Below are 17,500 nucleotides of genomic sequence, written 5' to 3' on the forward strand. Positions count from 1 at the left end.
ATACTTCCATATACTAAAGTAATGTCCGATCATTACCTTATAAAATTTGAAGTTTTGACTCATTGTCAACAAGCTAATAATAATAATAACTGCTATGGCGGCCGCAACATTAATGCTGCCACAACGATGACTCTTGCTGACCTACTGCCTTCGGTAATGGCACCATTCCCAAATTATGTCGGCTCTATTGATAACCTCACTAACAACTTTGACGATGCCTTGCGCGAAATTATTGATAGTATAGCACCGCTAAAGCAAAAAAGGGCCCCTAAAAGGCGCACCCCATGGTTTACAGAAGAAATTAGAGTTCATAAATTATCATGTAGAAAACTGGAACGCAAATGGCGCGCGACTAAACTTGGTTTTCCATCAAGCATGGAGTGATAGTTTAATAACTTATAAACGCATGCTTACCTTAGCTAAAGCTAAATACTACTCAAATCTCATCCGCCTCAACAAAAACGATCCTAAATTTCTGTTTAGTACAGTAGCATCGCTAACCCAACAAGGGACTCCTCCCAGTAGCTCCACACACTCGGCAGATGATTTTATGAATTTCTTTAATAAGAAAATTTAACTCATTAGAAAGGAGATTAAAGACAACGCATCCCAGCTATATAGTATTTACGTATGTTATTGGAACACTGACAAAATTTGCAGTTAAATAAAGGACGAGAAAGCATCCCAGTCAACGAACTAAAGACTTTATAAACATGTTGTGGCACGTTCACGACACATCGCCTGCTGCATGGTAACTCTCAGTCCCAGCAGCTGACGGAAGGACGCTAGTTGCACGTTCAAAATGAAACTGCAACATCAAATATTTTTATCTTCCAACAGCATTGCGCTCCTAAACACACGCCGAGACTCCACGGAAGTAGAATTGAAATGAAGTGAAACGAAGCGATAGGCTCCGTTTACTCGGAGGGAAAATTTTCTAAGCAAAATCCATGGAGTTGCCGCCATGTTTGATTGGGCCTAACGGCTCTAGTGCACAGGCGCTGTGGCGCTTCAGTTTTTCGGTAATGAAAAATGTAAACGGTATTACTAACGCCTGGAATTTTATCGCAGTTTATCATTATACCGTTTACTGTTACATCCCTCAACATAACCCACTCGAGCACAATTTCTTCCCTTTTTCTGAGCCAGACAATATCTTATATTAAATCACAGTTACCAATAGATATAGGATTAACTAACTAAATACCACATTTTACTATATTCAAAATAATGGATGGGTCACATGGGCAAGAAAACAAAAACATTTTAACAAATAACATTTCCTTTAATAAGTAGAGTAACATTAATATGCCAATCTTAGTCGGCAGGCAGTGTCTATTAGAGGTGGGAAAACTGATTGATTCTTAGATGCATCACAAGTTGGACATGGACGATTCTGAATCGATGGACAAACGTCAAAATACTGATTATTTTAGTATGTTAAATTAACACAGACCGTTCTGAAATGTGGAACTAGTGCGGACACACACAAAACAGAGAGGAAAGGTAATGCTAACCGCTATGCTAGCTTGAATGTGAAGTAGTGAAAGAACTAAAGACTAAGTGCTTTGTACACATCAACACAAGTCCAACTGGAACTACATTACAGCTGAGAGTAACCAGATCAGAAGAGGAAATTAGCAAGTTAATAAGTCAGGAGAGAATACTATCCACACAGTACTGTACGACAACACTGTAATGTGTAAACCATAGATTTGAATAGGTACTGTAGGTACAGCTAGTCCAATACAACTGAGCTATTATTTATTTTGAGTGAAAACTAGGGCTGCAGCTATCGATCATTTTAGTTATCAAGTAATCTATCAATTTTAGTGTGGTTAATCGAGTATTCAGAGAAACACACTTCGTAGCCTCAATGCGTATTTTAGGGAAAATACTTACAATATGATTTTTCTGCGTGCCATAACGTTCATTCTTTTTTTCCCCAATAATTGCACATCAACATTTTAAATTGTACTTTTAATATGTGTGACCTAATTAATAATAAATAAATAAATAAGTTAAGACTCTTAAGTAGCAGCCTGCCACGAATACATTGTAACGTATTTGGCGCAATCTGTCTAGAATTCTCCATGTTTATGAAACTTTTTTACTTTGAAAGTGTCCCTTCCGCTTCTTCGTATGTTATGATCACTGCTTGCTATCGGCGCAGGAGGCATTGTCAATTGGAATTTTCCAACATTTTAAAACAGTGGTTTTCAAACTTTTTTCACAGAGTACCACCTCAGAAAAAACTTGGCTCCCCAAGTACCACCATAATGACCAACATTTAAATACAGTAGGGTGATAGGTCTAAGTATTATTTAAAACTAGGGCTGCAACTAACGATTAATTTGATAATCGATTAATCTGTCGATTATTACTTCGATTAATCGATTAATAATCGGATAAAAGAGACAAACTACATTTCTATCCTATCCAGTATTTTATTGGGAAAAAAACAGCATACTGGCACCATTCTTATTTTGATTATTGTTTCTCAGCTGTTTGTAAATGTTACAGTTTATAAATAAAGGTTTATTAAAAAAAAATTTTTTTTAAATTTTAATTAAAAAAAAAAAAAAAAAAAAAAAAAGCCTCTGCGCATGCGCGTAGCATAGATCCAACGAATCGATGACTAAATTAATCGGCAACTATTTTTATAATCGATTTAATCGATTAGTTGTTGCAGCCCTATTTAAAACAAGGCATAGGTTTTATTTAACAAGTAGATTTAGGATATATATTTGAAGCGTGTTAGAATATATATTTGAAGCATTATGGCTTCTATTAAGTGTGTGTGCTGTTTTTTAATGTTCTGATATATTTAGAGCCGGAATGACAGCTTTGTTTATTTTGTAAATATCATCCGACTGCTCAACAATTAGTGGTTATGGTTAACCTGCACATTCTGATTTAAGATTACTACTAGCTAGAGATCGACATAACTTTGTTAATTGAATTAAAAAATGAATAATCAAAACATTACAGTGTGTGTAACTAACTTAGCGAAACAATTCGAGTGTATCACTGTTACTCTGCGCCATACTGAAGCAAAATGAGTCGAACATCAGCAAAGAATGTTAAAATAATATCTCATTTAACAATGAAAATATGGAAAAGCTGCTGAGGGTGTGTTTGACAGAGAAGCAGCTGAAATGAAATGCCGTAGAAGTCCACTCTTCAAGGCAAATGCTGTAAATTATATTACTTCATTAAAACTACTGCAGTTGTTAAAACATTGCGTTGTATTGTTTTTGTACAATATTTATTATATAAAAGTCAGTATTTGCGTTTTGACATGATACATGTTAAAATTGTGCGGTTTTGTTGAGGGCAAAGCACTACTTAAATTGGTGTAATTTCAATAGGAAACTTTGACTTGAGATACAAGTGTTTTGAGTTAAGAGCTTCGACACAGAGCCAATTAAGCTCGTAAATTGAGGTACAACTAAAGTAGTTTGCTATTGTTATCGCACGTTTATGGCGAGTAGAGCAAATTACAAACCCCGTTTCCATGAGTTGGAAAATTGTGTTAATTGTTCACTAAACAATTTGAACTCCTTGCCCTGCAGCTTGAATTCTCACATGGCCAACCTCTCGCAATTGTAGGCTGTTATAGACCTCCCTCTGCCTCCACTGAAGCCCTTGCCTCGCTTGAATCCTTTATGAGTGGGTTAAAAGCTAGTGAACTTCTCTTGGTTGGTGATTTAAATTTTGACTGGTTGACTTCCTCTTCTGATAACCTTAAAGCTGTATGCAACTCACTAAACTTAACTCAATTAATCACTTCCCCAACTCGACCCAATACTAAAAACTCCTCAAAATCATCTTTACTTGATCTAATTCTAACCAACGCTCCCCATAAGTACACTGGCACTGGGGTGTTTGCCAATGACTTGAGTGACCATTGTACAATTGCAGCTGTAAGAAACTGCAAGCTACCAAAATCAAAACCCACTATTACATGCAAAAGAAATATTAAAAACTTTTGCCTCCCAGCTTTTATATACGATTTAGCTGCCTTTCAGTGGAACAGAGTTGCTTTAATTGATGATATTGAGATAGCGTTGAAATACTTTTATAATGAATTTCAACGTATAGTCAATAAACATGCTCCGTTTCGAAAACTTAGAGTTAAAGGTCGAAATAATCCCTGGTTTTCCTCTGCAATTGGAAACCTTCTCAAAGAGAGAGACGTTGCTTGGGCCAGGGCTCGAAAAACAAAGACAGAGGCTGACTGGCTTAGCTTCCGCCAGCTTAGAAATAAATGTACTTCGCTTGTTAAGAGGGCCAAGTCTGATTTTTACCTGCATGAATGCAAAAAACATATAAATGATCCCAAAAAGTTTTGGCAAACCATAAAAGCTTCTTTAAATCATGTGACAACAAATGACTTTCCAAGTCCTTTAATTACTCAATCTGGTACTTTGTCTGATAAGACAACTATATCAAATTGTTTTAATGAGTATTTTGTTTCTGCCGGATCCTTGTTTGAGTCGTTGAATCCTCAATTGTCAAATGTTGGTTTAACTAATGTTAATATACCAAATACACCACAGGCTGTAAATAGACGCAGCACCTGCACTTTTGAGTTCACACCTGTATCAATATCCGAGGTAAACAGTGCACTAAAGAGCCTGGACACAACTAAAGCAGCAGGACCTGACCAAATTGAACCCTTTTTCTTAAAATTGGCTGCTGATTTTGTTGCTGAGCCTCTCTCGCATATTTTTAACCTAAGTCTAACAAGTAAAAGCATTCCAAAAATCTGGAAATCGGCCTTTGTTCTTCCCCTGCTAAAAGGGGGTGAACCCACAAATATAAATAATTACAGACCAATTTCTAAATTATGCATTTTAGCAAAATTGTTTGAGAAGATCATCAGTAACCAGCTAGAGGATTTTTTAGAATCAAACAATATTTTATCTCCATTTCAATCTGGTTTTAGAAAACAGCATAGCACTATTACAGCTGCTCTTAAGGTCCTCAATGATTTAATCGAGGCTGTAGACGGCAAGAAATATTGTGTCGCCCTATTTATTGATTTGTCAAAAGCATTTGACACAGTAGACCACAGTCTGTTAATTCAAGCCCTTCATCACGTTGGATTATCTAAAAATGCAGCTGCTTGGTTCACAGACTATCTCTCCAGCAGAACACAATGTGTACAGGTGGCTGGGACCACCTCTTCATTACTGGACATTACCAAGGGCGTTCCACAAGGCTCAGTGCTGGGGCCCATTTTATTTTCTATCTACATAAATAATCTTTGTAATAATTTGTCAAATGCAATGTACCATTTTTATGCAGACGACACCATTATTTATTGCTGTTCAACCTCCATCACTCAGGCTTTTGAGTTTTTACAAGCTGCTTTTGATGTCATCCAGGCTCGCTTATTTGATCTTAAATTGGTTTTAAATACAGATAAAAGCAAGGTAATGGTTTTCTCTCATTCAAGGGTGCTACTGGAAAATATTCCAAATATTGTAACATCAAATGGAAACCCTATAGAGCAGGTCTTAAATTACAAGTACTTGGGTTTTACTCTTGATCAGGAGCTTTCATTTAAAGCCCATATTAACAACTTGGTCTCTAAGCTTAGGGTAAAGCTTGGTTTCTTTTTTAGAAATAAAAACTGCTTCTCTCTTAAAGTCAGAAAGAAATTGGTGACAGCAACTATCTTGCCTGTAATTGATTATGGAGACGTGCTTTATTTTAGTGCTTCATCTAAATGCCTCCAGTCCTTGGACACTGTTTTTCATTCAGCTCTAAGATTTGTTACTGACTGTCGTAGTCTCACCCACCATTGTCAACTGTATATGAAGTCAGACTTATCTTCATTGAGTGCACGCAGATACACACATTGGCTGACTTTAATTTATAAGGCTCTTTTAGGTTTAATACCTCCATACTTGTGTACTCTGTTACAAAGAAAAAGCAGCTCTTACGCATTACGTTCTAACAATTTGTATGTTTTAACTGTTCCTCATGTACGGACTGAATTTGGCAAAAGAGCTTTTGGCATTGCTGCCCCTATGGCATGGAATGAATTGCAGACGAAACTGAAACTTACAGAACTACTTCCATTTGGAGCCTTCCGTTCTGTCCTGAGGGACAAACAGCGAGAGACGTTTGCACAGTGCCTGTGTTTTTAAAGATGTAAATCTCTGTTGTTTTACAGTTCTCTTATGTATTTTAAAATGTATGTCTTAATGTATTTATTTTGAAACTGCTCTGTGACATGTGCTGTTGACCTCTTGGCCAGGTCACCCTTGTGAAAGAGATCTTGATCTCAATGGGTTTTCTTATCTGGTTAAATAAAGGTTCTAAATATTTACATCTAACACAATTTCCCAACTCATATGGAAACAGGGTTTGTAGATGTTGACACCATTTTGACCCCCACAGCCCTGCACCACAGATCGAGTGTAGTTATGTGGGTAACACTAAACTACACATTTGAAATTTGAATAAAGTACAGAAGTCATTTAATTTCGGGAGCTGAATTTAGACTACGGATTTAACGATAAACTGTAATAATGATAAACGCGGTAAAACTAACTTAAAAATATATTAGCACAATTTAAATGAACGAAAACCTGCGATTGACAACGACACTTTGATAAACTTAAATTCTAAAATAAAAAGGAGAGACATTAATGTATTTCCCCATTAGGAAACAACATGCAACAATCCAAACACATTGTTGTCTAAGCAACTAAGATTTTAAATTGTGCACGTTGAACCTAGAACAGAGGATTACTCGACGAAGGTGTTTTTACAGTGTGTTCAAAGACCGCTGAACAGATTAGGATGCCACAAAGCTCCGCCAGAAATAATAACAATAGATTTTATTTGTTACGCACTTTTCATTTAAATCCATCTTTAAGTACAAACCAATATTTAAAACAATAAAAGCTTAGCCATTAAAACAGATGAAATACTAAGACAAAACTATCAGTGAAGCATTAAAAGCCCAAGACACGTGAACGAGTAAGTTTTCTAACAGTGTGTCTATTTATTTTAGTTATTAGACAAATAGTTTGGTCACAAGAGTTCAGTGTGTGTACAAGTACTTTAAGAGCACATTTAACAATACAGCGATTATAAAGATAATTGCCATAATTTTGGTCACGATAATCATGATGTTAAATTGCAATATTGTTACATCCCTACTTCCGACTAAGAAGGTATTTGCAGTTAATTTACTGATCAGAGTGCAAACCAGTCCCTAATGTTTGATTGTCTGAGGTCCTGAATTATTTTTTTAATTAACTGTAAGCTAGAATCATCCAAGTTCTATATGCAATTATATTTTGTAATGTATATGTTTCACTTTTGAATTGAGTTACAGAAATAAAAACTTTTCAAAAGGTCTTTGAATTTACTGAGATGCACTAGTAGTCAACGCAGCATATTTTGTGCTCTGCTTAATCCCTATGGCAACACATCAGTGAATCTACCATCCTCATACATGATAACATTGTTAATTGTACAGGAACTTATATCGTATGAGCCAAGTTGAGAGTCGGGAAATACAATGTTTCACTAAAGTGAACTGAACATTTGAGCTAAAAATGAGGACTACTACAGTATAAGCATTAGGACTAGGACAATTAAACAATACCAGTAAATATTGCGATAGACACGTAATCAATGTTAATAAAAAAAATGTGTTTGATAAAACATTCAATATATATATATATATTAGGGGTGTAACGGTACACAAACATTTTGGTTCGGTACGTACCTCGGTTTAGAGGTCACGGTTCGGCTCATTTTCGGTACAGTAAGAAAACAACAAAATATACATTTTTTGGTTATTTATTTACCAAATTTGTAAACAATGGCTTTATCTTTTTAACATTGGGAACACTATAATAATTCTGCCCACGTTAATCAACAGTAAACTGCCTCAAGTTGTTGCTCAGATTAAATAAAATGACAAAACCTTTCTTCTACATATAAAAAGTGCAACATTAACAGCTTCAAGTCAACTCATCATGCTTAATTTATTACAGCATTTGGGAAGCTGGTAGTTGATTTTTGATTGATTGATTGATTGATTGATTGAAACTTTTATTAGTAGATTGCACAGTACAGTACATATTCTGTACAATTGACCACTAAATGGTAACACCCGAATAAGTTTTTCAATTTGTTTAAGTCGGGGTCCACGTAAATCAATTCATGGTAATTTTATTGTGTTTATTATTTAAATGTTATATTTTTATCAACATGTGATAGCAGGGACACTGCCATTCAAAACTAGGCTGCTGCATTACTAATGATTAATGTAACTATAGCTGAAAAAATGGTACAATAGCAATAGGAGAGGCTATTCATCCCCGAACACCATGGAGTTCATGTAGGCTTAAAGGCCTACTGAAAGCCACTACTACCGACCACGCAGTCTGATAGTTTATATATCAATGATGAAATCTTAACATTGCAACACATGCCAATACAGCCGGGTTAACTTATAAAGTGACATTTTAAAATTCCTGGGAAATATCCGGCTGAAACATCGCAGTATGATGACGTATGCGCGTGACGAAGTCCGAGTAACGGAAGTTATGGTACCCCGTAGAATCCTATACAAAAAGCTCTGTTTTCATTTCATAATTCCACAGTATTCTGGACATCTTTTGCAATTTTTTTAAAGGCCTACTGATACCTATTACTACCGACCACGCAGTCTGATAGTTTATATATCAATGATGAAATCTTAACATTGCAACACATGCCAATACGGCCGGGTTAACTTATAAAGTGACTTTTAAAACTTCCCGGGAAATATCCGGCTGAAACGTCGCGGTATGATGACGTATGCGCGTGACGAAGTCAGAGTAACGGAAGTTATGGTACCCGTAGAATCCTATACAAAAAGCTCTGTTTGCATTTCATAATTCCACAGTATTTTGGACATCTTTTGCAATTTGTTTAATGAACAATGAAGGCTGCAAAGAAGACAGTTGTAGGTGGGATCGGTGTATTAGCAGCGGACTACAGCAACACAACCAGGAGGACTTTGTTGGAGCGCTAGCCGCGCTAGCCGCGCTAGCCGCCGACCTCACCTTGACTTCCTACGTCTCCGGGCCGCCAAACGCATCGGGTGAAGTCCTTCGTCCTTCTGCCGATCGCTGGAACGCAGGTGAGCACGGGTGTTGATGAGTAGATGAGGGCTGGCTGGCGTAGGTGGAGAGCTAATGTTTTTAGCATAGCTCTGTGAGGTCCCGTTGCTAAGTTAGCTTCAATGGCGTCGTTAGCACAGCATTGTTAACCTTCGCCAGCCTGGAAAGCATTAACCGTGTATTTACATGTCCACGGTTTAATAGTATTGTTGATTTTCTATCTATCCTTCCTTCTATCCTTTATTTTTTTGTTTTTATATGCAGTTAAAGCACGATGCTATCACGTTAGCTCGTAGCTAAAGCATTTCGCCGATGTATTGTCGTGGAGATAAAAGGCACTGAATGTCCATTTTGCGTTCTCGACTCTCATTTTCAAGAGGATATAGTATCCGAGGTGGTTTAAAATACAAATCCGTGATCCACAATAAAAAAAGGAGAGTGTGGAATCCAATGAGCCAGCTTGTACCTAAGTTACGGTCAGAGCGAAAAAAGATACGTCCATCACTGTCTCTCAAGTCCTTCACTGTAACGTTCCTCATCTACGAATCTTTCATCCTCGCTCAAATTAATAGGGTAATCATCACTTTCTCGGTCCGAATCTCTCTCGCTCCATTGTAAACAATGGGGAATTGTGAGGAATACTAGCTCCTGTGACGTCACGCTACTTCCGGTACAGGCAAGGCTTTTTTTTATCAGCGAGCAAAAGTTGCGAACTTTATCGTCGATTTTCTCTATTAAATCCTTTCAGCAAAAATATGGCAATATCGCGAAATGATCAAGTATGACACATAGAATGGATCTGCTATTCCCGCTTAAATTTAAAAAAATCATTTCAGTAGGCCTTTAATGAACAATGAAGGCTGCAAAGAAGACAGTTGTAGGTGGGATCAGTGTATTAGCAGCGGACTACAGCAACACAACCAGGAGGACTTTGTTGGAGCGCTAGCCGCGCTAGCCGCCGACTTCACCTTGACTTCCTACGTCTCCGGGCCGCCAAACGCATCGGGTGAAGTCCTTCGTCCTTCTGCCGATCGCTGGAACGCAGGTGAGCACGGGTGTTGATGAGCAAATGAGGGCTGGCTGGCGTAGGTGGAGAGCTAATGTTTTTAGCATACCTCTGTGCAGTGCGGTTGCTAAGTTAGCTTCAATGGCGTCGTTAGCACAGCATTGTTAACCTTCGCCAGCCTGGAAAGCATTAACCGTGTATTTACATGTCCACGGTTTAATAGTATTGTTGATTTTCTATCTACACTTCCAGTCAGGGGTTTATTTCTTTTGTTTCTATATGCAGTTAAAGCAAGATGCTATCACGTTAGCTCGTAGCTAAAGTATTTCGCCGATGTATTGTCGTGGAGATAAAAGGCACTGAATGTCCATTTCGCGTTCTCGACTCTCATTTTCAAGAGGATATAGTATCCAAGGTGGTTTAAAATACAAATCTGTGATCTACAATAGAAAAAGGAGAGTGTGGAATCCAATGAGCCAGCTTGTACCTAAGTTACGGTCAGAGCGAAAAAAGATACGTCCATCGCTGCCTCTCAAGTCATTCACTGTAACGTTCCTCATCTACGAATCTTTCATCCTCGCTCAAATTAATGGGGTAATCATCACTTTCTCGGTCCGAATCTCTTTCGCTCCATTGTAAACAACGGGGAATTGTGAGGAATCCTAGCTCCTGTGACGTCACGCTACTTCCGGTACAGGCAAGGCTTTTTTTTTATCAGCGAGCAAAAGTTGCAAACTTTATCGTCGATTTTCTCTACTAAATCCTTTCAGCAAAAATATGGCAATATCGCGAAATGATCAAGTATGACACATAGAATAGATCTGCTATTCCCGTTTAAATTAAAAAAAATCATTTCAGTAGGCCTTTAATGATGCAGTTACATTATTATATCAACTATCAGAGACAGAAACTCTTCATTTAACATAAAGTCCTTTTTTGCTGCTTCATCACAGCTCAATCAACACAGAAAAAGGTCAAATGAAATAACAGACAGACAGGGCTTTGCTGTCCGTAACACACACACACCGCAAAATGAGCTAATGTTACGCTAAAAGCGAATTAGCCTTCACCTCAAGCCAGGACTGCGAGCGAGCTGAGCTGCCTTTTATATTTCTAGAAGGTCAACGTGCTCATAGTGATGTTACTAGTAGTTGAATGGGAGGTGTTTATTATAATTTGGAGAGAGTCCGCAGCCTGATGCTTACCTGCTAAACGCTAAGCACGGACTACATGCGCTCTGAATACGCACTGTTGATTGGCTGTTACCGCTCTGTTTGTAACCAATCATATGGTTGTGTGGGTGGGACAATGCTGGGTGCTGTGTAGAGTACAGACAGAGGCAGAAGGAAGCGGAAATATGTTCGTGTGGAAACTCGTTCGGTACACCTCCGAACCGAACCGAAACCCCCGTACCGAAACGGTTCAATACAAATACACGTACCGTTACACCCCTAACATATCTATATAGAATGAAGTATGGTTGGTTGCATGCATGCATTAACAAAGGTACTTGCGGTCTGTAAACTAGCAAAACAGGAAGTGATCAGTGAGCAACGGGAGGGACAAGCTAAACAGCCAATTGCATAACAGTATCAACTATCAAGTTTAGTTGCGCCATCTAGCTGTCTCGCTGTTGATTCTCTGCACGAAGTGAGAAAAGTAACTAGAAATGAGTGCTGCAGAAAGCAAATAAATTGTCTATAAGACAGGAAAATTCAGCTCAACATTATGGCAGAGTTCTTTTCTTTTTTCAAACGGACCGTAGTCCTTTGCCGCGCTCTTCTTTTACTATTAACCCTTGTCTGTTCCCTATTCGGATGTACGGAAACAACAGTGCAGGACTGTATCAATAAAATAACTAACAAAATACAACAAATATGCTACTTTAACATAATACTTTGGTCTAATAATGTTTAAATATTAATTACTGCATAACATTAATTATTTTTCATACTTAAATAATAACAGACCAAATTAAATGTTATACAGACCACATTACTTCCTTACAGTAAACATGCAAAAAAATGTTTCTCAGTTTTCTCTTTGTTATACTTTATGTATTTATTTATTGACATACAAACATAGTTTTGTATTTCATATTGTTTCTTTTGTAAATATCAGAGTCCGTTCTGCAAAAAGGTCATCCCTAGAAGCACACAGCTTATGGGACAGGGACCCACAGTTAAAATATACATTATCATATAATATACAAAAAAATACGGTACAATACATTTCAAAATCTACCCACCAAATACCCATTTACAATTTCATTTATAAATAAAAAAGGAATCTTTAAATCCACCAAATCAGTCTCAGTATCCTATTATTCAAATTTGATTAAAAGGTTGCATCTTGAAGATCTGCGATAATCTCATCATACATACAGAGGTCAAGACCAAAATTATGCAACTAATGTGAATTCCTCAACCATAACGTCGCAATAAATTTAGCTTAAAACGCTTTTTAAAAATGTTCAAAGAATTTGATTCTTTAAGCTATTCTTATGCATTTCTTTGTTTCACCTACATTTGAAGAGGTTATTGTTAAGTCTTTATTGTGATTTTAGAATGTTGTCCATATTAATTGAGTGGTTTCCATTGTTGTGGTTACATTCCCTTTCCTTTCTGACTTGATAGCTGATGGGATTATGATCATGAGGAAGGTTACATTTTAAATACAAATGTTAACATTTTCTACAGGTCATAACCATGTCAATAATGTTCGATATCGACTAATATTAAAAAAACGATATATATCCTGATACATTTTTCAGCCACATCGCCCAGCACCTAATTAGCATCATCGCAGCTAGTGTTAGCTGTTGTGTGCATAGTTTAAATTCCTTTCCGCGGCGATCACCGGAGCAAATAGACACATAAATGCTAAATAGAGGAGCCTTTGAGTTGCAAATAAGTTGCAGCGACGTTAGTGTCTGGTGAGTCACCTCGGCTGCAGGAGAGTGATGGAGGCTCGCTAGCTAACTCGGCTAGTGAACGTTGCCGTCGCAGCGGGAGGAAAGTTGGCCGCCAAGCACCGTTATCAGCTGCTGAGATTTTCCAAACCTCACGATTCCTCCAAGCGAAATACAAATCTTTTAGGAGGAAGACGATGTCCTCATCACCGGGCGCCCGATAGAAGCGTCTAGCAATGTGCTGAAGTGGTGTGGATTGTAACGGTGCAGTGGCTCACTTAAAATCATCCCGCATGTTTTTTTCTTCCTGGCGTCGACTTGGAAAACTTTAGTGAAAAACCACAAACGCTAGCAATTTCCTGCAACATTTTTTTTCTCTATGTAAAAAAAAAACCCACGTCTTTCATTGAGTATACTTTTTTTGTTTAAGCGTCATTCCGGAGCCTCACAGCTGGAAGCCTGGATTCATTTACCATTGTTTTGCTTGGTTATCTGTTCTTCGCACTACTCGGTTTAAAAACGACTTTTGCCGCCAAAAGACTCAATAGTTACGGTTTATGCGTTTTTTTTACCCCACGCGGATTTTACCTCGTTAACCCTACAATGAGTGAACTTACTTGAAAAAGAAACGTACTCCAGCTCGGCTCCATTTCCACACTTACTAATTCTGTAGGAAACCTAGTGGAAGCCTACAACAAAGCAACCAAACATGGCAGCTGAAACAACTTCCGGTAACCTTAAGGGCTATACCATTTTACCAACAACACGGGGGTCACGCTGTTGCCTGTTTCATACATTGGGGGGTTTACAATCACTGGCACTTAACAAAATATAAAAACATGTTTCATTTTTAATCTATTATTTTATCAGTGAATCATTACATTCATTTTTTTACATAATACTACTCCTGTAATCAAGCTTGTTTTCTAAACCCCCCCTGTGGATGAGTTAATTTTTTTTATAGCTTGACATTTTTTATCCAGTATCCTCTGTGTCGCATGTGGCTATTCCATGGATGTTTCACTACTCCTATAGACAGCAACTGGAAAATGAATTTTAAATGTAATACGTGTTTCTTCCTGCCGACATTTTATTAGTGTATTTCTTTTAAAAACTGTTTTATTCACAGATGGAAAACTTTGGTGTTGCTGTATTCAGTAGTCTAATGTTATGCAAAAACAATAATACAATTGTGCAATATGGTACTTGTGTGTGTTTTGCATTTGCAGCATCGAATCTGCTACCCATGGTATCGATACTATCAATACTGTATTTGGATCAATTAGTTTCATGCTCACAAGCATTCATCACAGGTTTAAATGCTTTCCTGATAATTTATGACAAGTTAAAAGTGGTTTGCAATAGCATATGTAAAAAAAAAATGAAGCAACTGACATTGAATAAATAGTTTATTACAAATCAAACCAATATAATGTTGAGTATGACTAAATAAACAAACAAACATACATTCCAAATCTTATACAAGCCTTCTGTTTGACATACTGTAGTTTGTACAGTTTAAATCAAATTCACAGATGTTTCCTTTTAAAATGATGTCATTATGCACATTTCAAATTCCTATTTAAGTGTGCAGTCATACATTTATTTTGGGGGAAAAAAAAGGTTTGTGCCTTTATATCAGTACAATGCTGAAATATACAGTGCTGTATAATCCATGCATGATTATATGCATGGCATATATATGCTGGCAGAGTTCATCAGACAAAGAAACATTTGTCAGAAGTGACTGTTATATTCTTCAGCGCAGGAGCACTTTCGGTAAGTCGGCCTGGTCAGTAAGGAGCGCAAATGTGTGGAACTCAGTACCTGAGGAGGTTAAACTGGTCACAATTTACAAGGCCTTCACAAAAAAATTAAAAATGTGGCTTATCAACCAACGCCTACAGCTACCAGCACTAAAAGATGAGCCTGTTTTGATGCTAAGATAAATGTTATGTTGTATTTTATTTTTTATATTATTGTATATGTATTGTGTGCTTTTTTTTTCTTTTTCTCTCTCTCTCTTTCTTTTCTTTTTCTTTTAAATTGTACTTTTACTGCCTTTTTTACATCATGGCAAGGGGGACTACAGAAGAAAACTAGCCTTCTGGCTAATTCTGGCTTTTTTAACCATGTGGAGTCATGTGTTTTATGAACTTGCATTGTCCCCTCTGAAATAAACTAATCAAATCTAATGCAATGCACAATGCACACCTTTTCCAGGATGCTCTTTGAACTCCCTGCTCATCAGTGCATTGCTGTTTGGTGATGGTTTTCCCATTGTGTATTTAAATGTTTGTCCTACTCTACAGTATATTGGATGCCTTCATTCCCATACAGTGCAATGCGAGCTTTAGCGAGTCAGGTGTATAATCGGTCTATTTCTTACTCATATTACCGTAATTAAAAAAAACAAAACACACACACACCCTAATTAGAACAAGAGATGTAGAACATGGATGGAAATGGACATTGGACAATACATTTGCATTTTAAGTTAAAGTTAAAGTACCAATGATTGTCACACACACACACTAGGTGTGGTGAAATTTTTCCTCTGTATTTGACCCATCCCTTTGTTCACCTCCTGGGAGGTGAGGGGAGCAGTGGGCAGCAGCGGCGCCGCGCCCGGGAATCATTTTGGTGATTTAACCCCCAATTCCAAAATGATTCCCGGGCGCGGCACCGCTGCTGCCCACTGCTGCCCACTGCTGCCCACTGCTCCCCTCACCTCCCAGGAGGTGAACAAGGGGATGGGTCAAATGCAGAGGACAAATTTCACCACACCTTGTGTGTGTGTGTGACAATCATTGGTACTTTAACTTTAACTTAAAATGCAAATTTATTGTCCAATGTCCATTTCCTTCTGCATTTTGGCTCAATTGATAATATTTGATATAATAACAATACAATACATTTAACATAATGACGTGCTGTCAGGGTAGGCAAGTGAGGCAGTGCCTCACCTTGCCGCAAGGTGGCTTAACCATGAGATGTTCAAAAACAAAGTAATAAAATAAAATACATTTGAATATTTATCTTTTGGTCTATGCTTTCTATGTGATTTTGGTGTGGTCCCTGTATACTTTGATAATTTTCATGGTCAAAATCGTGGAAATTCCGTGTTTCCTGATGAAAATAACGCGGCAGACAAGAAGTGAGGCAGACACAGGTGGTGCCTCCACGGCTACACACAAAGTGTATTGATTGATTGAAACTTTTATTAGTAGGTTGCACAGTACAGTACATATTCCGTACAACTGACCACTAAATGGTAACACCCGAATACGTTTTTCAACTTGTTTAAGTCGGGGTCCACGTAGGGGTCCATTGAGTGTGTGCGTGCCAGGGTGCGCGTGCATGTTGCCACGGGGAAGAGGCAGGCAATGAGGCAGCAAGTACTTATGCCTCAAGGTAGGGGGCGATATACTGTCAATTTGCAGTTCAGTGCCTCTGCAGTACTGTGACTCACCACACTGGGCGAAATGGGGGCGCTCAAGCTAGCAGACACATGTCTCTCCAGCGGAAGCCAGCCTTTTTTTTTTAAACTGTATTTATAACAAACATGGCATTTTTATTAGACTAAGCCAGCGTTTGTGGGTGTTTTTTGTCAGATGCAAAAATATTGTTTTATTGCTTGGAATTAAATTGAATTAAATGAATGTGTCTGCCAATATGGAGGATTATATACTGTATCCAAGATTAAACACTTCTCTAAACTGGAATTTAAAACAAAATGAATGTGATCATACAAAGTAGGTTTTCACGGAGGATAGCTATTGCTGCTTCAGATACAAATACATAAAGGTAAGATACACTCACAACACTTGATTTGTTTTGTTAAAAGCAAATGGGACCAAAACGTATTTAATAACAACTTTACCAAATACTTTTTGGACCCATTTATGATATCACAATATCATTATGATAACGTTTTTATGAAAGCGAATGACTCCCTTCTTTATCCTGTTACTCTAATGTGCAACCTAAATCAACAATGATTAGAGCTGCACATATGAATTTAAGTAAAAAAAAAAGAAGAAGAAAAACCTCCAAAAGTATCAATGCCTCACCTGGTGTTTAGTTCATCGCACGTCACTGTTTATTAAGACACCACATCAAACAGCCTGGGTCTGCCTGAATTTGACCCAGTATTCAAATTGACCCTTAGGTGTCGCTGCTGCCCATTATACACAAATGCTACCCTCATGTTCAATGGGAATTTACAACAAATAACGTCAACACAGTTAAAAACATCGACATTTATATTATATGGGGCGGTATACAAAACATTAGAACACGAACATGCTTAATTTCTAATCCCCCCCCCCAGACCACACTGAATATGTTGGCATGTTGCCAATCCAAATAAACATGAGTGGTGTTTTGGTGTTGTCCGTTCCATCACACGCCAACAGTCGTTTCGGAATCTGGAATTTACCA

At 37.7% G+C, this 17,500-nt stretch overlaps 2 protein-coding genes across 4 annotated transcripts in view; one reads left to right on the plus strand and one right to left on the minus strand.

The window, feature by feature from the left end:
- Positions 1-13,774, minus strand: part of LOC133650611 (vascular endothelial zinc finger 1-like) — a 58,010-nt gene extending 44,236 nt beyond the window's left edge. Inside the window, exon 1 of the mRNA XM_062048066.1 lies at positions 13,675-13,774. Coding sequence (XP_061904050.1) covers positions 13,675-13,707 — 33 coding nt within the window. The 5' untranslated portion in view covers positions 13,708-13,774. The remainder of the gene's footprint in view (positions 1-13,674) is intronic.
- A 3,687-nt stretch (positions 13,775-17,461) lies between these two features.
- LOC133650612 (unconventional myosin-XVIIIa-like) overlaps positions 17,462-17,500 on the plus strand; it is a 202,148-nt gene continuing 202,109 nt past the window's right edge. For all 3 annotated transcript variants that reach the window (XM_062048069.1, XM_062048067.1, XM_062048068.1), the window contains exon 1: positions 17,462-17,500. This exon is cut by the window's right edge and continues 101 nt beyond it. The gene's annotated coding sequence lies outside the window, so the exon portion shown is untranslated.

This window comes from Entelurus aequoreus, linkage group LG05 (genome assembly GCF_033978785.1).
Source record: "Entelurus aequoreus isolate RoL-2023_Sb linkage group LG05, RoL_Eaeq_v1.1, whole genome shotgun sequence".
Taxonomy (NCBI): Eukaryota; Metazoa; Chordata; class Actinopteri; order Syngnathiformes; family Syngnathidae; genus Entelurus; species Entelurus aequoreus.